Source organism: Dipodomys spectabilis, unplaced genomic scaffold, assembly GCF_019054845.1.
Source record: "Dipodomys spectabilis isolate Male_0828 unplaced genomic scaffold, ASM1905484v1 ptg000002l, whole genome shotgun sequence".
NCBI classification, from domain to species: Eukaryota; Metazoa; Chordata; class Mammalia; order Rodentia; family Heteromyidae; genus Dipodomys; species Dipodomys spectabilis.
This window is the reverse complement of record NW_024870679.1, coordinates 49,353,736-49,377,733: the sequence shown is the minus strand read 5'-3', so window position 1 is coordinate 49,377,733 and position 23,998 is coordinate 49,353,736. Positions and strand designations below refer to the sequence as shown.

General features: G+C 42.5%; 1 protein-coding gene across 1 annotated transcript; it reads right to left on the bottom strand.

Moving 5' to 3' along the window:
* Positions 1 to 1,267: 1,267 nt before the first annotated feature.
* On the bottom strand, positions 1,268 to 23,201 carry Ybx1 (Y-box binding protein 1). The gene is made up of 8 exons (XM_042675563.1): positions 22,883 to 23,201; positions 22,197 to 22,260; positions 10,695 to 10,728; positions 8,411 to 8,500; positions 7,749 to 8,051; positions 6,891 to 6,973; positions 3,174 to 3,439; positions 1,268 to 1,649 (listed from the first exon to the last, which is right to left on the bottom strand). The coding sequence occupies exons 1-7, from the start codon at positions 23,046 to 23,048 to the stop codon at positions 3,205 to 3,207; spliced, it is 975 nt and encodes a 324-aa protein (XP_042531497.1). The 5' UTR covers positions 23,049 to 23,201; the 3' UTR covers positions 1,268 to 1,649; positions 3,174 to 3,204.
* Positions 23,202 to 23,998: the final 797 nt, after the last annotated feature.

The following is a 23,998-nucleotide window of genomic DNA, read 5'->3' as shown; positions in this document are numbered from 1 at the left end:
ATTGTAGTTATCCTTTCAGTTGTAGATGTAGAACTTCCCCAAGGGAGGGAACTTTCTGAACTCATTCCGTATGACCAGCACAAAATTATGCTTATTCCCAATTCCCACCCATGCAATGCCCCCTTACACTATGGAAGGGAGAAAAGTTACAAAACAATCTCTGATAAAGATACCAAGTCTCCACATAACACTAGTAAATCAAATCTAACAGAACTGCAGAAAGCTTACACCCCATCACAAAGTATGTATTGCACAGATGGAACCATTACTAACCTACAAATCATTAAGAGTGAAAAAACCGTAAGACAACGTCAGTAGATGCAGAAAAAGCATTCTACAAAAACCAACATCAAGCTGGAGATGTGTAGTTCAAATGGCAGAGTGTCTGACTAGCAAGCATGAGTTCCAACAGTAGCACACAAAAAAGTTTCACCTTTTCATAATAAAAACTCATTAAACCAGGGTGCTCATGCCTATAATCCTAGCTACTCAGGAGGCTGAGATCTGAGGAGCACGGCTCAAAGCCAGCCCAGGCAGGAAAGTTGGTGAAACTCTTATCTCCAATAAACCACCAGAAAACCGGAGTGGTACGGTGGCTCAAGTGGTAGAGTATTAGCCTTGAGCTGAAGAGCTGAGGGACAGTACCCAGGCCCAGAGTTCAAGCCCCATGACTGACCAACAAACAAACAAACAAAAATCCTCTCATTAAACCAGGTGTTGGTGGCTCATGTCTGTAACCCTAAGCCATTCAAGAGGCTGAGACCTCAGGATGGCTGTTTGAAGCCAGCTGGGAGGGAAAACGAAAGCCTCTGATACTCTCATCTCCAATTAACCACCCCCAAAACCTAAATGTATAGCTGGGGCTCAAGTAAGCACTAAAGCAGATCAAAAAAACAAACTCAGGTTCACCCCCAGATGGAGCTAAAGCCTCAGAATACACACACACAACAAAGAGACATCTCAAAGTCTTTTTTTTGCATAACCCAATTTTACTTAGAAAAACCTGAAGATCCGGGGAGGGGGGAAAAAAAGAAAGAAAGAAAAAATAACCAAAACCTCTTTGAGCCCCAGCACCACTTCCAGTTTTCTGGGGTTTAGTTGGAGATAGGAGTCTGCACACACTGTCCTGCCCAGGCTTACTTTGAGTAGCTAGGATTCCAGGCATGAGCCACAGTACCAGGCTTGGAATGACTTAAATTATGGCTGAGTCCTACGAATGATAAAAACCTTAGTAACTAAAATCTACAGATTTACACAAAGACAATTATTTTATTTAAGACCTTTATTAACAGGTGCTTGCAGTTTGTTGACTTTTTTGAAAAAATCAAGTTGTAAACTTTTATTACAAATTAAAAATGAAGTTCTTAAAAATCTCAACTTGACCAGATATGAAACAATTTAAAAACCTTTAAAGGTGTATTGAGAAAAACCAGGCTTTTTTTTTTTTTTAAAAAACACGTTTGCCATTACCAAAAAGAGACGTCTTTAGATAAAAATAATAAAAACCCCATGCTGCATAGATAATGCAGATAGTTCTAGTTATCTGGTCAACGGGCAAAAAGCAAGCACTTAAGGTCTTCAGCTCCAATCTTTTGTTCATTTCTTATTGCTGGAATTTCATATTCATTTCTTCTTGTTGGATGACTAAACTGCAGAGAAAATAAATGAAAGATTATTATATATGATCATTAATGATTATCACAAATATCATCACAATGCCCATTTAGCATAATAAACACTAGGATCACATCAGTAATGTGTAAAGGAGACATTAACCTAACTTAACTTGGTTTAATCTAAGTCACTTCCAAACAGGAATAGAAATAGTAATAAACACTAGTTTACTGCACTAGTTCTGGAGGTCAAAGGCAATCTAGAAAATATGAAGGGAAAAAAACCTGAAAAACTATAGCTGAAAGTACTAATTCCAGAGCCAAAAATAATTACTGTCTTATTATGTAAAAAGCCAAATGTAAGAAAGTTGTTAATTTTGGAAAAGTACACATGCAAAGAAAATGAAGACAATAGCCGGGGGCTGGTGGCTCACGCCTGTAATCCTAGCTACTCAGGAGGCTGAGATCTAAGGATTGCAGTTCAAAGCAAGCCCTGGCAGGGAAGTCCATGAGATTTTTATCTCCAATTAACCATCAGAAACCCAGAAGTGGAGCTGTGGCTCAAGTAGTAGAGTGTTCACCTTGAGCTGAAGAGCTCAGGGACAGTGCCCAGGCCCAGAGTTCAAGCCCTGCGACTGACCAAAAAAAAAAAGGAAGACAATAAGCTATAGCAACTAAATAATACAATGTGACAGCATTTGATCAGAGAATTATTAGCTTTACAGGCACTTTTATTTTTTTTATTTTTGGGTCCGGTCGTGGGGCCTGAACTCTGGGCCTGGGCACTGTCCTTCAGCTTTTCAGTTCAAGGCTAGTGCTCTACCACTTGAGCCACAGCGCCACTTCTGGCTTTTTTTTTTTTTTTTTGCTTATGTGGGGCTGAGTAATCGAACCCAGGGTCTCATGCATGCAAGGTAAGCATTCTACCACTGAGCCACCTTCCCAGCCCTACAGGCATTTTTAAAAACAACTACAAATAGTTTAGATCCAATCTAGGTTTCTATTTACCATCACCTAAGTTATTAATGCCTTCTTTTTGTTTGTGCACCAATATCAAGAACTTGAACTCAGGGCCTCATTTTCTTGTGCTTGGCTTCCTTGTTCATAGCTGGACTCTATTGGAGTCATAGCTCCACTTCCAGATTTTGTGATTAATCGCAGGTCAGAGTCTTACAGATTTTCCTGCCTGGGCTTGGCTTCAACTTTTGCAACTATTTCAATAGCTACTTTTGCCTCTCTTAAGAAGCATAATGTTAATTTGTGTGCTCATAAAGTAAGCAAGTTTATCGGTTAAAAAAGACCAAAAACACATAAGATGACCAATTATACAATGTGAAAATTCTCCATGTACAAAAAACAGAAAACTTGCAGAGGTCCAAACATGGCTGATATCCAATATTTCTATAATGAAACATCTAAGTAATTTTAAGATTGGGTAAATGACCTTGTAAATAAAATGGTGCATTTACAACATCTAGAGTTCAGTTTCTTTACTTGCATTAAAATGAGACAGGATTACCCATGACTATTTCCGCTGTTGCCAAAGGTGGAGGGACTTACCCGGATGATGGTAAAGATGGTAAGCCGGCATTTACTCAGCCCCGCCCTGCTCAGCCTCGGGAGCGGACGAATTCTCAGCTGGTGGATCGGCTGCTTTTGTCTCTTTGCCATCTTGTGGTTTAGGGTTCTCTGGGCGTCTGCGTCGGTAATTGAAATTGCGGCGGTACCGACGTTGAGGTGGCTGCTGACCTTGGGTCTCATCTCCTTGATTTTCCTTATCTTCTTCATTACCATCCTCTCTAGGCTGTCTTTGGCGAGGAGGGCCTCTGGAATGAACATTTTACTAACTTAGGAATTATACTATCTTTCTTTAACCCACCCACCAGTGTCAACACTTGATTGTTATCTGCAGGAATCCAGCAAAAACTCTTAGTGGCAATACTGGCTCAAAAACAGTGTAAAGTGGGGCTGGGAAGGTGGCTCAGTGATAGACTGCTTGCCTTGTATGCATGAGGCCCTGAGTTCGATTCCTCAGCACCATATACAAAGAAAAAGCTGGAAGTAGGTGCTGTGGCTCAATTGATAGAGTGCTAGCCTTGAGCTAAAGAGCTCAGAGATAGCGCCCAGACCCAGAGTTCAAGCTCCATAACCAACCAAAAAAAAAAAAAAAGTGAAATGTGATCTGAAGCATTTAAACTTATGAGGCCCTGATTTCAAACCTCAGTACCACAAAACAAACTCTCTGGTTTTATAATTTCAAAATACAATCACTTCTTGCCAAGATAGCAACGCTAAATTGCTTGATAAGCCAGAAACGCCAACTACTTGAGTATATTATATATGGGCACCATAATATATAAACATGTCAAAAAAAAACGCTTTTCATGGATTCCTAAACTTTTGCCTGCCGTATAATCTATTACAAAATTAATCATTGGGAAGGAGCTTCAGTGGTAGAATGCATGCCTCACATGCATGAGGCCCTGGGTTCAATTCCTCAGCACCACAGAAAAATCCATAAGTGGCACTGTGGGCTCAAGTGGTACAGCACTAGCCTTGAGCTGAAGAGCTGAGGGACAGTGTTCAGGCCCAGAGTTCAAGCCCAATGAAGGACAAACAAACAAAAAACATAATAAACAAGATAGTAACAGTAATGACACACCAGTATTTTAACATCAGGCATTCTGGTAACCACATACTTGTAGGAAACCGAAACCAAAGATGCCCCCTTCACATGAATAAGTACACAGCAGATATTTCGACAATTTCTTCAAGTCATTTAAGGGATACACCCTAGCAACTACCTGCAAAACTTGTGCACATAATACAAAATACTAGAGCTAGGAAGGTGGCTCAGTGGTAGAGTGCTTGCCTTACATGCATGAAGCCCTGGGTTCTATACCTCAGTACCACATAAACAGAAAAAGCTGGAAGTGGCACTGTGGCTCAAGTGGTAGAGTGCTAGCCTTAAGCAAAAGAAGCTAAGAGACAGGGCCCAGGCCCTCAGTTCAAGCCCCAGGAACAGTTTTCTCTCTCTCACACACACTACTAGTAATAACAGCCAAAAGTAGAAAAATGTGCTACACGTATCCAAGAATATGATTTGTTCATAAAAAAGATCAAGTACCGATGTATATACTACATGAGAATCTTGAAAATATGTGCAAAGTAGAAGCAGAAACAGCCATATATTTATTTCATGATTTCATTTCTATGAATATCCAAAACAAGTAAATCTAGAGACAAAATAAGACTCAAAGCCACTTACTTGGTTCAAGCCAAACACTAGTAACTCAAAAGCCTGTAACCACCAAAAAGCCAGAAATTGATCTGTGGCTCAAGTGGTAGAGCACTAGCCTTGAGCAAAAAGCTTAAGGACAGTGTCCAGACCTGGAGCACACCTGTGTGTGCACATGCACGCACACATACACAAAGGCTTAATGATTTAAGCCAGCATTGGAGAGGTTGAAGTAATCTTGAAGGCATTCTGGTTTATTAAAGTGACATCAACCTCAAAAATCTCACAGCTCCAACACCAGGATTTTGACTTTTAATCTACAATCACCTCAGCATATTCTAGCTTTTTTCCTCTACATCCTTCAAATACAACAACAAACAAAACCCAACAGCAACAAAAAAACCACTCACTTTCCACTGCAATTGACCCTCTTTCTCCTAAAGCCACATTTCCACTGGTGAGTTTTTCTAATTGGATGGGTTTGTCAGTAGTCAACCTTTGGCAAACTGCTTTGGTTTTTTTTTCCCCCACGCCAGCCCTCAACTGATGGGCTACTTAACCACAGGAACAGTTCTACTCTCTTCCTGTGGCTTCTCAGTCAACTCTCCTTTATCTATAGAAATTCTAGATTTTCACCTTCCAGCTACTACCTCTTTCCTTCTGCAGTGACAAGATGATAGTTTTATTTAGAAAAACCTTACATTTCTTTTTGTACTCTTCTCATTCCTATCACTCCAAGTGTGTGGACTCTCTAATCTCTTGTATGTTCCTTTTACTTTTTTGTTCTCATTCCTAATTTAGATTAGGACCAGTCTTGAATGTTTCTCATCCCTTCTTTACACACTAAGTACATGATCAACCCTTAGCAATGTCATCAACTATATAGCCCAAATGTATCCAACTCTGCTAACCCAGCCCATTGCTCAAAGGTCTGGAAAAAGCAGCCAAGTGCAATGGGCTCTTGCAACCACTCTTCAACTCACTGAGCAATGGCTGTCGATTGTACTTTTTAATCTTCCTTATAAACAAAAAAATCCTTTTTGTTCCCATGAAAACTCCTAAAATTTTAGGATTCCTTTCTCTTTGCTTTGAGCCCACACCAAAACTCCATGCAGTCATACTTGAATTGACAAGTGATTGAGAACAAATCCCTACCTAGGTTAAAAAAAAATTTTTTTAAGCAAAATGTGTTGCTTTAAAGTTGTAGTAATTACCTGATGTTTTCAAGTATTTGGGGAGGGGGCAGGGCGGTTGTTGGTTGTGGGGCTTGAACTTTGGACCTAGGTGCTATCCCTGAGCTCTTCAGCTCAAGGCAAGTGCTCCAACTGCTCCAGCCACAGAGCCACTTCCGGTTTTCTAGTGGTTTATTGGAGATTAGAGTCTCACCGACTTTCCTGCCTGGGCTGGCTTTGAACCATGATCCTCAGATCACAGCCTCCTGAGTAGCTAGGATTACAGGTGTGAGCCACTGGCACCAATATATTAAAAATTTACTGTAATAAAAAGATAAGCCAAACATTCCTAGTCTACTTGGTTAATAGTCTAAGATTGGGCTTCTTTCTTCCAAATGTTCTAATTTTATCACAGTGACTCACCAAATAACAAAAAATAAGAAATGACTTATTAATAGTAAATCATGCTATTTCAATGTAAAATTTATTCTGTTGGCTCTTCATATACTTACTCCATTAGGGTGTAGTTCAGATACTCCTAATGCCTAAGATGTGTATGATTTAAACCACTCTCTTACCTGGTATACAAAGACAGAATATTTGGAATTCCATACTCATTAAAAGAAAAAAAAAAGTATAAAGTAGACCTCATCTATACAAGCTGTTTTTAATCAATGCCAGCAAAGAAGGTGCAAAGAATACATTCTCAAAGAAAACTGACTTCAGGTTCATCTCTTAGGCATCTGATGAAAGAAAATGTGAAGCGTTAACAGATAAGTGATTGAACAAAATCTCTAGAAGTACGATGCTTGCAGGCCTAATGTTCAGTCAAGCAACTGAATAGAAACAGGTTTATATAGGCCATACCTGCGGAATCGTGGTCTATAACCCCGATACATATTCTGTCTCACTGGTCTACCTTGTTCTCCTGCACCCTGGTTGTCAGCACCCTGTAAGAGTAACAGAAATTAAAACCTATCGGATTAGTTAACAGAGTTGAGACAAATAGGCAAATCCAAATAATCAAATTCCAAGAGTTAAAAGATAAAAATAGAGGGGCTGGGAAGGTGGCTCAGTGGTAGAACACTTGCCTTGCATGCCTGAGGCCCTGGGTTTGATTCCTCAGCACCACATAAGCAAAAAGGAAAAAACCGGAAGTGGCGCTGTGGCTCAAGTGGTAGAGTGCTAGCCTTGAGCTGAAGAGCTAAGGGACAGCACCCAGGCCCAGAGGTAAAGCCCCACGACCGGACCCAAAAATAAATAAATAAAAATAGAAACCAGCCAGATGCAGTGGCTCATAGCAGTAATCCAAGCTATTTGGGATGTGAAGATCAGGAGATCAAGCACAGCGGGGCCAAAGTTTGAGCATATTCCCATCTCACCAATCAATCTGAGTGCTATGGCAGAGACCTGTGATAGCAGCTACATGGTAAGTGTAAATTAAATACAAGGACTGTGGTCCATGCTGGCCCAGGCAAAAATACAAGTCCTTATCTCCAAAATAATCAAAACAAAAATGGCCAGGGATGTGGCTAAAGTATCTATGTCAAACATGAAGCCCCTTAGCTCAAATCATAGTATCATAGGATATAAAAAAGCAGCAGTTATAATACTCAGGAAATATAGTCCTGTGAAAACACACAGTTAAAGGCTAGAGGAGATGCAGTTCAATGAATGGGCCCTGGGCTACAAACATTTCTGTCCCATGCTAATGGTATGGCTTACCTCCATCACTTCTCCCTGCACAGGAGGGTTGGAATACTGTGGTCGACGCCCATAGGGTCTCCGCATGTAGTAAGGTGGGAACCTTCGTCTGCGGTAGGGCCGGCGTTGTTGGGCCTGGCCTTCGGGAGCACTCTCCGATCCCTCATTCTTTTCCCCACTCTCACTATTCTGGTAATTCTGCTGGTAATTGCGTGGAGGACCCCTACGACGTGGATAGCGTCTATAATGGTTACGATCTGCTGCATATTTACTGCCTTGAACTGGAACTCCACCAGGACCTGTAACATTTGCTGCCTCCGCACCCTACAAAAGCCATTACATATTGGTAGTGATAGTGACAACAGAAATAGGAGTATTTCCAACAATTTTCACACAAATCCAAAGAAAAAACAGAAAAAAAGAACAGAAATAAACAAAAAACCCAAAGGGGTGAGGGAGTTGTCTGTATGGGCAGGGATGTATAAAATGACTAAGTTTCAGCTCCTCACTGTTCTGAAGAGACTGCTCTCTAACTGCAGCCAGCACATTAGGCTTGATGCACCTGTGTTCATGTGGTCACCTGAACACATCATCCATCCACATTAGAGCCACCATCCTAATGGATGACATCTCCAAATTATTTCCATACTCAAGTCAAACCTTTACACAAAAAGCATCCTCACCTTTTCTCCTTCAACAACATCAAACTCCACAGTCTCTCCATCTCCTACACTGCGAAGGTACTTCCTGGGGTTATTCTTCTTTATGGCAGTCTAGTAATATCACATTCCAAAAATAGATTAACAGGGGAGAATAATGCGCTTTTTCATTTAAAATGTACCAGAGTCAATTATTATTTTAGCTTGAATATACACTTATCTTAATAATATTTGCTTTAAGTAAGATGGAACCATCAGTTAAGTTTTTAGGGAAGCAGGGACCAATGCTACCCCCAACCACAACAAAGTCTCCAATCTTAGAAGGCCCCCGACATTTTACCACTATTTACAAAACCAATTTAACACTCAAGAACAGACACCACAATAGCATATTCATATTTTTTTAATGCTCTTTGCAAAAGCATTACATGTAACTTGGAACAAAATGAGGCTACCATCTATTCCCCAAAGACTGCACTTAATAATATAAGCTAGCCCCACACATGGCCAGTTTAGATGACAGGCGAGTTTAGTTTTACATGCTTCAAAGTTGACCAAACCAACTTTGTCCCTGTATTACCATATCAACCAATGTCAACCAAGATTCCTTCAACCTGTGATAATACTTCCAGGGAAATGCATTTCACATATATTAACTCTGTCACTGTTATTATCTGACAACATAGGGCTGTTGGTTATTATGTCCCAAAAATACAATAACACTTACAACTGGCTTTTAAATGTTAGGTGACTTGCCCAAGGTCATATAGCTAGTAAGTGGCAAAGGAGAGAACTTTTCTAAATCCAGGTCTTGGGACTAAAAATCCCCATGTTCATTCCACATCACAGCAGTATCCATTACAGGATCACCCATGCATTTCCATCCCAGAGGAGGCAGGACAACCAACCAATCTGAGGGCAATTAAGTTGCTCAGAACTGCAGTCTCCTTGATACACCACTAAGAATCGAGCAGCCAAAATCTCTACCTAGAAACAACTACATGTTGAAACCATTTCCAAAATAAAGGAAAGCATATTGGTGACACCTTGTGGGTCAAAATCAACTGGGTGGGTTAAATCAAATTGATCTCATCTGTCATCTAAACCGTCACATAGTTTGTACCTTTCATATACAGCAGACTCTCAATTACCTGAATCATGGGTGATAGCAGAAGTATGAATTATTAAAATCCCCAAACTCTTTATCTCACTGTTGCCAACAGGCAAGGCAGCAAAAGCCTTGGTTGGTGTCTCTTACTTTTAAACTTGCATGTTCTTTTGAACATGCAGAAGGAACAGGTTAAGTTACCTTCACCCATATAAGAATACTAATTTTGTAAAACAAACATTTAAGGTAACATTTTGTCCCATCTGTCTTGTATCTGTACTTAGAATTTAAATACTGTCATAATTACAATTGACCCTTGGATTATCTGACAGGGTTTTGGGTATACTAAATTTGATCTACTTTACCAGACTGTTAATGAATGCTGTACAGCACACCTCAGAGTGTGCTATACAACACAAACCTATGATAGCCAGCTCTTCCTAAGAACTGAGCTGTTATCTAACCTCCCTTACGTGCCTGAACTTGAGAGTTGGAAACTGACTCTGCCTTTTGTGTTTTGCATTAGTGCATAAGAATTTTTAAAATAATCTCAATGAGCAGACATTTCAAGAGTTTAGTGAAAAAAAACTTCAGTATATACACATGATTCCATACCTGTGAAAATGAACAAGTCCAATGGAACCTTTAAGTATAATTAATTTTGAGGTAGAGGCTTACTTTAGCAATAATCCTAACTACTCAATGCCTGAGCATTTTCAAAAGCTTTTTCCTTAAATGATATTTCAGGAGAAAATTCAGCACATACATATAATATATATGCACTTGTGCACGTGTGTGGGTGCGTGAACACACACTACACTATGTTAAGCTTTCCCCTTCTACAACACTGGTAACCAACCTAATTATTTACTGAGTAATCCCAAACTCGCCACAATCCCTTTCACTAAAAACTACTGGTTAAATCATTCCCAAAGCCATCAACTTTGGTAAAGTAGAACAAAAATACTCCTTTTTTGTTTATAAAAAATAGGAGTTAATATCAATGGCGATTATGAGTTTATTTGGAATTAGGTATAAAAACTTAGTGCACATATTTAAGCATGCTATCACTTATCAGGTAATTAAATAAATGGGTGGTTGGATTTAACCATTGGCAATGAACAATAGTGGAGAACACATTCACCCTTTTTTCTTTGTATGCCTTGAGTCAGAAGTGTAGGTATTTACACAAGCACTCACCTGGTGTACAAATACATCTTCCTTGGTGTCATTCCTGCAATAAAGAACAAAGTAAACAGAACAAAGTTAGAAGATGGAAAACATTTCATATTCCTAAAGATGAAGAATATGCCTAGTCACTGGTGCATTTTCACCTTTTCCTTGACTGTCTGGAATAGTTTTATCTCCAATTACCACCAAAAAACTGAAAGTTGAGCTGTGTTTCAGGTGGTAGAAACCAAGCTTTGGGCAAAAAAGCTCAGTGACAGAGCCCAGGTTCTGAGTTCAAGTCCCAGGGCTGACAAAGATCCCCACACACTAGTAAGCGACTGCAACAATGGTAATCCCATAAACTAAACAAAAGGTTCTAATAAAATCAAAGTGTGACAAGCAAAGTATACTGCCACTCCTTATCCTATTAAATATTAACAATGTTTCAGTATAATCCACCTTTATCTCTAGAACACGGTAACAGAAGTAGGAAGTATTTTCCCATTTTACTCTCCATCATTTCCTTTTCACCCATTCCAATCCCAAAACTTTCCTGAAGTCATAAAACCCACAACAGAAAAAAGTCCCTAAGAATGTAGACAGAGAAGGAACCTTTACATACATTCTGAATTTAAGGTGATTATCAACAGGCCAATGTCATTCCATCCATCAATTGTAATAAATGCTAAACTCTGGTTTGGGATACACTGATGATGGGGGAGAGGAGGGATAAATAGGATCTTCTGTAAGTTTAATTTTTTTTTTCTTGTTGGTCGTGGCACTTGAACTCTGGGCTTGGGCTCTATCCCTCAGCTTTTCAGCTCAAGGCGAGTGCTCTGCCGCTTGAGCCACAGCACCACTTCTGGTTTTCTAGTGGTTTATTAGAGAAAGTCTTACGGACTTTCCTGCCTGGGCTGGCTTTGAACCGTGGATTCTCAGATCTCAGCCTCCTGAGTAGTTAGGATTACAGGCGTGAGCCACCAGCACCCGGCTGGTATAAACATGGACATCCTGATATTATCCACACCACTTATGTATGTGCCATCCATTTGTAAGAAGGCAAGGAAGAGCATTTGTTTTTGTCAGTACAGGGATTTGGAACTTAAACCTTGCACTCTCACCTGTCTTTTTCACTCACAGCTGGCTTTCCACCACCTGAGGTACAGGTCCGCTTCCATCTTTCTGCTGGTTAATTAGAGATACAGACTTTTCTGCCTGGGGAGGATTTGAGATCCTCTGATCTCAGCCTCTTGAATAGCTAAGATTATAGGTGTGAGCCACAGGTGGGAAGATCATTTGTAATAGGCATATCCTCTTTTGACTTTACATTAGACATCATTTTGTATTAGTCATTGGTCAAGCCCAATTTGTCAAATGTGTAGCTGAATTTTTTGCCTGATAAAATCCTGGACTAAGGGATCAGGCACAAATGAGTGAGACATTAATAAAGCAGAAATGCAGTTGCAAATCAATTCAGTGCACAGCTCAAGATTACCCTGTTTTAGGTTCAACTGAGGAACCTAAAGCCTTGAACTCTTGCTAAGAATGACTTTTGAGGGCTAGGATGTAGCTCAGTGACAAAGTGCTTTCCTCGCAAGTGTAAGGCCCTGAGTTCCATCCCTAGGACCCAAAGACAGGTTAAAAAAAAAAAAAAAAAAAGAAAAGTAAAGGTCTTAGAGGCCGGTACTAGTGGCCCACACCTGTAATCCTAGCTAGAAGCTGAGATCCGAAGATCACAGTTCAATGCCAGCCCCAGGCAGAAAAATCCTGTCAGACTCATATCCAGTAAACTATTCAGAAAAAGTTGGAAGTAGAACTGTGGTTCAAGTGGTAGAGTGCTAGCCTTGAGAAAAAGCAGCTCAGGGACAGAACTGGGGCCCTGAGTTCAATCAAGCCCTAGGACTGGGGTAATAAACCTGGAGAGATTAATACTAATGATGACTGCATAAAACCATCTGCCTTAGGCTATGTCCAGGGACAAGCCCTGTTTTCTAGGAATATGCCCTGAAGAGCAGTAAGCTTATCTCAGAAATCCCAGAGGGATGGCCTTACCAAATTCCCCAAGACAGATCCCTAGAAACAGGAGATGAAGGCTGGGGATGTAGCTTAGTGGTAGAACGCTTACCTAGCATGTATGAAGCCCTGGGTTTGATTCCTCAGTACCACATACACAGAAAAAGCCAGAAGTGGTGGTATGGTTCAAGTGGTAGAATGCTAGCCTTGAGCATAGAGGCTCAGGACAGTGCCCAGGCCCTCAGTTCAAGCCCAGGATTGGCAAAAATAAAAAATAAAAAAATAAAGAGAGATAAAGAGGACAACTAGAAACTACTCAAGTAAATTCCAGTATCACCTATCTTCCCCTTGAATAGCTTGAGGTCTGAAGAGGGAAGTTGTTTCTTACAAGAACCCCAAACAAAAGAAAAGCAAAGCAAGGCCGGCATCTTCCAGGTCTCAGGAAGATTCACCGAAGGGACTTTTTTTTTTTTTTGGTTGGTTATGGGGCTTGAACTCAGGGCCTGGGCACCGCCTGAGCTCTTCAGCTCAAGGCGAGCACTCTACTGCTAGAGCCACAGCGCCACTTCTGAAAGGACCTTCTCATTGGAGTGGTCCCATGGAGCTGCATTTAGGGTTTCTCTCTTTAGGTCTTACTAGTCCTCTTCTGAGCCTATACATATCCACTAGGGTAAAGTCACATGTGAGGGAAACCAGAATGTCATGCAGACAAGAAAGAAGCCTTTCATACACAGCATGTGTGATAGTCCTTTAGCCACAAAAGCAACTTGTGGGCTCATGAAAGGACAACACAGAAGAGAACCCTGTACACACTCCTTTTATCAGAATAGTTATTACCAATCAACATTCCATGCATCACTGTCATCTGAAGACCCACCAAGAAGACTGAAGTGTTTCCTCACACCAGAAGCATCTTTAACTACTGTCCTCATAATAGATATGTATAGCACATATCCATTGAGAATAATGCTATAATGAAATTTGCTAATTTTATTTTTACTACCACCCTACTCCACTAAAATGCAAGCTTAAAGTGGGAAGTTTTGTTCACTGAAGCATTTCAAATATCTGAATGGCTGATATTGAGGAATGATAAATGGAAACTGATCACTAGAACACTGAGGTGTGATTACACTGGAAACAGAAGAACTACTGGTAGAGAAAGACTTTCAGGTCTTCAGTGCAATGTCCCACCCTCTTAACTAACCATCACTAGGTCATAAGGCTTTAGAGAAGTAGTAGCTCAAGTATTAACTGACCAAAAATCACATGTCCCAATGAACTAGAGGGACTAGCATGCTACTGTTACTTTCTTGCATTATCTATAGAGCAATGTATGCAATTAAAGAATTCATACAAAATTCTGACCTAAGTTCATAGCTTGGACTATTAGAATCTAATTGTTGGTGTGGTGGCACATGCCTGTCATCCTAGTGAAAATGGAAAGCCCAAAACAAGTATTCACAGTCCAAGTATACATCCACTCAGGAAATGACACCCTATCTCAAAATTAACCAGCACACCCCACAGTATAATCTCTATTTTCACTGTATTTGATATTGGTGCCCTGCATCTTGTATATACATTTTTCTAATTTAGGGAGGGAAAGGGAAATAACAAACTGCTGAAACAAGGATACAGGATGACCCATTGTAACAATGAGGTGTACAAGACACCATGTAGAAAATGAACTTCACAACTTGGGGGCGGGGGGAGGGGGGAGCTGAGGAGGGAAGGGATGGTAGGGGAAAGACAAAGGAGGAGTTAACAATGCTCAATAGGAAATGTACTCATTACCTTACTCATGTAAGGTAACCCTCTGTACATTATTTTTATAATAGAAAACATTTAAAAAAACCACATTATGAACACACACACACACCCAGCACATGGTTCAAATCGTAGTCTTGCCTAGTAAAAGGGATCTCAGTTCAAACCCAGTTAAAAAAAAACAAAAAACAAAAACCACCAAGGAATCAACAGTTCACTTGTCCATAGTTACCACAAAACAATGCAATTACTAGTTAGATCTGAAACCCAATGACTATTTTAATATCTAGAACTCCTAGTCAGAACATCTTCAAAAAATTTTAAAAAAGGGCACAAGGGGCTGGGAAGGTGGCTCAGTGGTAGAGCGCTTGCCTTGCATGCCTGAGGCCCTGGGTTCAATTCCACAGCACCACATAAGAAAGAAAAAAGCAGCAAGTGCCACTGTGGCTCAAGTGGTAGAGCGCTAGCCTTGAGCTGAAGAGCTGAGGGACAGCGTCCAGGCCCAGAGTTCAGGCCCCACGACCAGACCAAAAAGAAAAAAGGGCACAAGCCTGAAAATATGCACCAGATGTTCTTGCCTTTAAAACAGCTTGTAATTATTTTGTAGGCACACAGAATCAACCTGTTCGTTAATAATGTCGTACCCCAGTATACATACCTATAATCTCAGTACTTAGGAGGCTGAGAAAACCATTAGCTCAAGGCCAGCCTGAGCTACACATGATAAGGGAGATCCTATCTCAAAAAAAAGCACACAAAACTACTAGACAATACAGCACCTACAATTTTGCTGACACTGTCAGGCTAATAAAGAGCATCACGACTAAGTATTTGAATAAAAATGTACTTTCAGCCGGGCGCTGGTGGCTCACGCCTGTAATCCTAGCTACTCAGGAGGCTGAGATCTGAGGATCGCGGTTCAAAGCCAGCCCGGGCAGGAGAGACCGTGAGACTCCTATCTCCAATAAACCACCAGAAAACCGGAAGTGGCGCTGTAGCTCAAGTGGTAGAGCGCTCGCCTTGAGCTGAAGAGCTGAGGGACAGCGCCCAAGCCCAGAGTTCAAGCCCCACGACCAACAACAACAACAAAAATGTACTTTCAGCCAGAATAAAATTAGATATATTGAATCTATCTAGCTGTAACTTGTTAAATGACTACCTTGAAACTTAAAGTACCACTATCAACAGAAAACCTGACTTTCTGCATTAACATCTATGTAAGCTAGAAAAGCTGCCTCCTTGCTGTTACCTTTTTCTGTACTGCCAAATGAAAAACTACACCTACCAAGGGCTTCAAACAGATCATTCAATGTCCACCATGTCCAGTCTAAGTACCCTTATAAAACCTCTGTCATGGGCTGGGAAGGTGGCTCAGTGGTACAGCGCTTGCCTTGCATGCATGAGGCGAGGCCCTGGGTTCGATTCCTCAGCACCACATAAGCAAAAAAGAAAAAAGCCGGAAGTGGCGCTATGGCTCAAGTGGTAGAGTGCTAGTCTTGAGCTGAAGAGCTGAGGGACAGCGCCCAGGCCCAGAGTTCAGGCCCCACGACCGGACCCCCCCCCCCCCAAAAAAAAACCCTCTGTCATTTTACAAACAAGGCAACCAAAGGACAATAGTTTTTTGACTTCATGGAGCCTGGTCTTTACTATGTTGATCATTTATAAAGGCTTAATTCTGAAATTTCTACATTGTAGCTTTAGAGGTAGATTACAGCACATAATTTCTCCAACTTTAGAATGAGTAGCAACAAGAATCCTTCCATGTGTCCTTGCAGTACACAAAACTACATACATGTAGTATCTGTTTGGGTATGGCAGTCAGAAGGTAGGACTGAGTGTCAAGGCCAGAGTAGGCAGACTACAAAGCAAGAGACTACCTCAAAACAAACAAATAAAAAACACAACACTTCCACTATTGTCAGTCTCATTTCTTTTCATCACCAGAACTCATATCTCGTAGCACACCGTGGTAGGTATTCAAATCCTTAAATACTGACTGCCTTTTGTATCCTAGCCAGTTCTGGACTAAACACAATTACTGTTCTTTATCACTCATTTATCCAAACCAGGAAAATATCTAAACTTAACTGTTCTAATACTCTGTTCACCTTAGAAACCATTTTTACATTTTCTTGCTTTTCAAGGCACAATCCAAACTCAAGCACTGTTACATGTGCTCACACTATCTGATTACCTTCCTACCCCTAAAACACAACTATGTTATAAATATATGCATAAAAAAACAAGCTCAAGCTGAGCACCAGTGGCTTATGTTTGTAATCCTAGCAACTCGAGGCTGAGATCTGAATTTCAGTTTAAAGCCAGCTTAGGGCAGGAAAGTCCTTGAGACTGTTCTCTCAAATTAACCACCCAATAATTGGAAATGGAGTTGTGCCTCAAGTAGTAGAGCAATTAGCCTTCAGGAAAAAAAAAAAAAAAATGAAACCTACCACGAGCTTCTTCCTATGAAATGGTTATATTGTTCTATTGTTACTGTATTGCAGGTTATCACAAACTGTTCAAATACTTGAATATAATTTACAACCCAGTGCTAAGTCCAAGATTTAGTATGTTCCAAACCCTAAAGCATCCACACATTACTTTCTAAGTCCTGAAGTTGGCCCTGAATTGTCTCTCAAACACAGAAGATGTATCCTGTTTCTTAGACCATAGATTTTTCAAGGGCTGTCGCCAAGGGTAGGAAAATGCACTAGTTGTTTTAAGAGGGTTTTTGGTTTTTTTTGTGGGTAGTGGGACTTGAACTCTGGACTTGGGCTCTTCAGCTCAAAGCTAGCACTCTACCACTTGAGCCACAGAGCCACTTTGGGTTTTCTGGTAATTAACTGGAGGTAAGAGCCTCATGGACTTTCATGCCCAGGCTTGCTTTTTTGTGTTGTTGTTGGCTGTGGGGCTTGAACTCTGGGCCTGGGCACTGTCCCTGAGCTCTTCAGCTTGAGCCACAGCGCCACTTCCCATTTGAACAGTGATCCTTACATCTTAGCCTCCTAAGTAGATAGCATTACAGGTGTGAGCCACAGGGTGCCTGGCAAAGAGGTGTGGGGTTTTTTTTTTTTTGAACACCAACAATTTTACTTTGCAAGAAGACAGCCTCCTGTCCACTATATAATGATATGAGTATTCATTCCTGTTCCAAGTCACAAATCAGTGACTTGCTGCCAGATACAATTTCTGGCTAGTTTATGCTTAGTAACTAATATAAGGCGCATATTTATCAATCTCGCACACAAATCTGTCTTAAGAGTCCAGTGTTGAAGAACCAACTTCCCATGTGTCTTCTTAGCAGCAGACTACAAGTCTCTAAGCCTCCTTTAAGGTATAGCTTTTAGTCAATTATTTTATTCACAACCTGAAATGGGCCTACTTAGATGAAATTTTATTAGTCTGAAGCCCAAAAGACTGTTGGTTAATAACCTTTCCACAGATCTAAACACCTCCCCCCTCCTGCAAACTAAGAACTAGACTCTTGCCAATTATTTGAAATAAAGCAATCATTAAAAAAGCTTAATACTGGGCTGGGAATGGGGCCTTAAGCCCCAGGTTGGATTCCTCAATACCACAAAAGCAGAAAAAGCCAGAAGTGGAGCTGTGGCTCAAGTGGTAGAGTGCTAGCCTTGAGCTGAAGAGCTCAGGGACAGTGCCCAGGCCCAGAGTTCAAGAGTTCACAACTGATAAAAAAAAAAAATCTTAATACCCATGGCTCACAAACTATGTAAAAACAAAAGACACATACATGATATAAATGTCACTGGTCTTTTAGTTCTGTAATTGCCTCTCTATACTAGGAAGTAAGCAAGAGCTTTAACTCCTTTGAGCACTCTAAAGCTTCATGAAAAAGAACATCTGCAGAACTAAGTCAGTACACTGGAGCTCTAGTGGTTAGCATGCTAGAGATCACATAAGAAATCTCCCAATGGCTAAAAATAGCCAGCCACCTTAAGAAATCATCTCTATGTGAAAAACTACCAAGTTGGAGATGATTAGGGTGTACTTTCAGAGACAGCATAATAGTAGCTAAACCCAAATTCCATCCAGAATAGGAAAACTGAGTTCAAATCCTACTTCTGCTACTTACCAACAATACCTATATGTACATCTCTCTACCTACCTTTTTTTTTGTCTAAAATAGGGCTGAACTCAGGGTCTGGGTGCTGTCCCTGAGCTTTTCTGCTCAAGGCAAAAACTACTACTTTGGGCCACAGCTCCACTTCTGGTTTTCTGATGGTTCCTTGGCAAGAGTCTCATAGGTATTTTTTTTTTTGCCCTAGTTGGCTTTGAACCATGATCCTCACATCTCAGCTAGGATTACAGGTGTGAGCCCAGCCACATAGGTCAAGTGAATTAGTTTATTCTAAGCACTTACAACAGACCCTGGGTAAATATTTGTTAGCTACATCTATTACCACTGAGTAAAGAAAATCAGTGATGATTAGTTATACATACATGGAATATCTCAAAGGGAGAACCATGAAACTGAGATTAAACTGACAAACCTCAGTTTTATTCTAATAAACTCAGGTAGGAGCAGGCCAGGCAGGAAAAGGAGTCAGCAACTCAAGGTAACAAAATGTGACACAGTCTGACATCTAAAAGTGGTGACTAATAGTCAGCAGCTGATTTTTATTTATGTGGGAATACAGGCCCCTGTAAGCAGCTGAAGTTCGGATCTTAAAAACACAACAATCTGGATTCTTAAATCATTTAGGGGAGTATTAGGAATCAAACATAGGTAGGCACTTAAGATTGCTAACAAGCCACATCCTGATCCATCACCCAATTTTTGCCAAGATAAAAGATGTATGCCCAGGCAAGCCAGGTATGGTGATAGAAGCCTACACTCCCAGCAATTGGAAGGTAAAGCAAGGCCACTAAATTTTAAGATATCTTGAGATAGTGAGAATCTTGAGACCCATGTCCCACTGAAAAGTAAAGTCTTACTAGTTCGCAGAAGTCTTTTATGAGTTGAATATGGATCAATTCCCAACAGCTAATAAAACAGTAATTTGTACAGGGTAGCCAATAAACTCCTCACATGGAGTCCAATTACTTTTTTAGCCAACACATCAAACAATGGAATAATTCAATGAATTCCTTTCTCTGAATTCCTAGATTGCATTGTCTAACAAAGTGCAAGTATGTTTTTTCATCTCTAAGGGTCCAATCTTTAGATTTTGTTGCATACTCAAAATAGGCTTGAACTATTGACTGTCCTGCTTCTGAAATGTAGGGACTATAGGCACACATAACCACACAATTATTTAATTTTTAAAAAGTACAATAAATTCTAAATGGGAAACTTGTTAAAAGAAATAATTCTTCTGGGCACTGGTGGCTCATGCCTGGAATCCTAGTTACTCAGATTGAGATCTGAGGATTGCAGTTCAAAGCCAATCCATGGCAGGAAAGTTGGTGAGGCTATGTCCAATTAACCACTAAAAAGTTGAAAGTGGAGCTTTGGCTCAAAGGGTAGAGAGCTAGCCTTGAACAAAAGCAGCTCAGGGAGCTGAGTTCAAGCCCTAGGACTGGCACAAAAAAAAAATGATAACTTCCAACCAGGCTGTAGGACTACTGGTGATTCCAACTACCACAACAAATAAAGTTTTATATTCTAATTAAACATGAATGTAGACAACTAAATCTCCATATCTTAACTATCAAGTTATTTCACTTAAGTCTCCCAACTAAAACAGCATGTTTAGAAGTGAAACACATTAACCAGTTAACAAAATAGGCTAGTCCAAAGGATGCTCAAAAAGGAATTTACATTTAAAACTGTCCTAAAGGATAAGTTGATTCAAAGAGCAGAGATACTCAATGAATGGCATTTAAGGAAAATTTAGTAATTTTTCTTTACTCATGCCAGATAACTTTCTTCCATAAAATACTGAAGTGGCTGGGAAAGTGGCTCAGTGGTAGAGTGCTTGCCTCACATGCATGAGGCCCTGGGTTCAATTCCTCATACCACATAAGCAGAAAGAAGCTGGAAGTGGTGCTCTGGCTCAAGTGGTAGAGTGCTAGCCTTGAGGTGAAGCGCTGAGGGACAGCACCCAGGCCCAGAGTTCAGGCCCCACAACCAACCAAAAAATAAATAACAATAATGATAAATAAAATACAGAAAAACAAGGCAAATGTTAAACTCCCTTAAATACATTAAAAAAAACCACATAACAAGACTCCAACCAACTTTATTAACAGCATTGGATCAAAGATTAAAAGCAGTGGTTCATGAAGGGTACAGTGAACAGACCACTCTCACCATCAGGTGGGATTGTTAAAATGTACACAGATGTAATGAGTCCAGACCACCCAAGGCACAACTCAAGAATCTGCATTTTCAACACTCTTATATTAAACCCCATCGGGTTAAAGGTTAGATGAATACTGAGCATGTTAAGATGGAAACAGCAACTAAATCATGATTACCTCCAGAGTTTAAAAAGCAGTAAACCAACCCCATCTGTCCCTTCCTCACTAGCAACTCATCCTAAATTTTGAAAAATGCAGTCAATGATACAGTTGCCTGCAGAGTTTGAAAGAAACAAAATGTTTCCTATAACTACAAATGTGAAAAAGCAGACTTTTAAACGTTTGTAATCTCGTTTGAAGTGTTTCTTCAACACTGTGTGGTTGGATCAAAGAACATTTTTTTTCATCAATTATGTCTAAAAGCCTGGCTGTCTATTTGGTAGTGTTCATTTCACAAGCATTTTATGTGACTTTTCAGTGTTCCTTTAAACATCTAGCTGCTTCTAAAGCAAGGATGTAAGAAAGAAAAATGCTGAAATGGCGCCAAGTATCACAGCTGTACGGCCAAGATTGCTGCTGGCACTCGCGGTGCTCTACACCCATGCAAGTGCACTAGCCTTGGCAGCCATCTTGAAAAGGATGCCCGGCTCACAAGGGAGCCCAAGGAGAGTGCAGCCAGGGACGGACCGCACATTACCACCACTACCGCTGCGAACAATTCAAAGGGTCAATCTGGAGATAGGGATGGTGACTGTCTCCAGACAAACACGATTAAGATTCCAAGGGCAGAGGCTACTTGAATAAGCTACATGGGTCAGGGCTTTAATAAAAAAAAATTAAAAAAAAAAAAGAACGGATCTCATCAGGAGATAGAATAAGGAAGTAGAAGAAATAAAAATTGAAGCAGGAAAAGGATCATTTTCTTTCACCATTTACTCTATGGGGAAAACAGGTCTCTCTGGTCACAGAAATCCTAACAGAAAATGTACTCGAGGCATTAAAAAAGACAGCATATTTGAAATGTTAAACAAAGGCAGTATATCCCAGAAATGACAAATCCTCATGTACAACTCACGTCAAATCATGGTACTTCCAAAGGGTAACAAGGTGAAAATAACCTGTACGTTAGTGATCAGAGCACACTGTCACATGCCAGTCGCAGTAAAGGATGACAAGGATACAAACGCGCTAGTCTGTACTTTGCTGAACTGCTAGCAGGTATGGATCTCACGCGCTCCCTCCGCTTAAAACTGCTTTGTGCCAGAGGAAGCCTTGAAGGCTAGGTTTTAGATTGCAAAACAAAGACAATCTACAGATCCAGGAATCTCTCCGGTACTCAAAATTCTCCTTTTTGCTGGAGGCGGTGTCCGCCCAGCTGAAGGCGGCTGGGTGCCGACTCGCGCTGCCGCCAACCCGACCCCGCGGAGCCTCCGGCCCCGGCGCTCACAGGCAGGAGGCGGGACACCGGCAAGCATGCCATCTCACCTGTTGATGAAACCATATCCGTTCCTTACATTGAACCATTTTACTGTTCCCAAAACCTTCGTTGCTGGAAAACAAAGCAAAAAACAACCCTCAATTACTTACAATAGCTTGGCTTCGGTGCCTGGCCGGCTGACAGCCCTTTCTCTTCCCGGCCCAGTCGCGGCCGGGCCGCGACACCGCCCTCGCCGTACACGTGGGCGCCGGGAAGCCGCGCGCGGGGCGCCCCAGAGCAGGGCCCGGGGCGCGGGCCCAAGATGGGTGTGAGCACAGGCCGCGGGCGGGGAGCACGTGAGGGCAGGGGAAGCCGCCCGGCCCACTCCGTCCTGCGTAGGCGGCGCGCCGCGCCCTCCGGGCACTCGCGGAAGGAAAGCTGGGTGGGGGACGGAACAACGGCGTGCGGCCCCAGCGCACGAGGCCGGCGGCGGGGATCCGCCGCACACGCGGTCGGCGGCGCGCGGCCGCAGGGGGAGGGGCGCGCGGCCCGAGGGGTCCGCGGGGGGCGCGGAGGCGGCGTGCACGCGCCTGCCCGGCCCGCGCGTGGCCGAGTGGGGCCGGGGGGGAGGGGCGGCCGCGCGCCGCGGAGTCGGTCCCGCCGGCCCGTGCGCCCCGGCCCACCCCGAGTCGGCTAACGGTCCCGTGGTCTGGCTTCCCCCCGCGGCCCCACCCCCGTCCCCGTCCACTCTCACCGATGACCTTCTTGTCCCCGCCGGCAGGCGCCGCCGATGTGAGGCCGCCCGGGCCGCCGCTCCCTGCGCCGCTGCCCGTGGTGCCGGGCTTGGTGTCGGCAGCGCTGAGGGCGGGGGCGGCGGGGGGGGCGGCGGGCGGCTGCTGGGTCTCGGCCTCGCTGCTCATAGTTGCGGTGATGGTGACTGGGGCCGGCTGCGGCAGCTGCGGCTCCTCCCGGGGTGTGATGGTAACTAGGCCGGCGGCGGCGGTGGGGCTGCTCAGGGCTCTCTGCGGTCCGCTCTCCGCTCCCGCTACCGATCGAACTAGCGAGAATGGCGGGACAGGCGGGATAAGCCCTGCGATAGACCCGCCCTCAGCATTCCTCATTGGTCACCAGTGCTGCCAATCTCACCACCTGACCCCAAGCTCTAGTTTCTATTGGGTAATCTTTTATCACTCCTCCACTCTTATTGGCCCTTTAGGCGGCTAATTCGGCCGACCTACAACCGTTCCTGCCTCCGCCGCCATAGAGACCGGAACTAGAATTAGAGTAGTCACCACGAGAACCATAGAGTACTCGAGAAGAGGAGCAGAGCGAACGTGACTTTCACGAGGCTGCAGCCTGTGTGCTGGGGCCCTGGGTTCAAGGTTGTGTTCAGGGCCTAGGGGAAGGCTTTGCTGACCACTGGGCTCGAGATTACGGTTTGACCCAAGGCTTTGACAGACAGGCAACCTCCTTCCTTGCTCCAAAGGCCTTTACCGCGGGAACACTCGGCCGTCTTTTCTGTAATGCCAGTGTCTTCGCCTCACTGCCCAGGGTTTCTGGAGCTGCCTAACATTTGCGATCGAAGAGCGGTACAGTCACCTTGGAGGGTCCCCGTAGGCGCCCGGACCCCCTGGGCTCAACGTGTGTGCAGGGCGGGTGTGTGTGTGCTCTGGGGGGAACTGTCTCCCGATCCTACCTAGCAGGCATGTAAGGGCCGTGTCTGCCTTAAGCATTCACCTCGTTTTGTATTGGCCACAAATCAGATTTGGTTTCAACTCACGTTTTATTGGGCAAGGTAGTTTTTTTTGTCTATCTCTTCATCAGCAATGTGAGGTAAGGGTGGCTAATCCGTCTTAGACACGGCAAAATT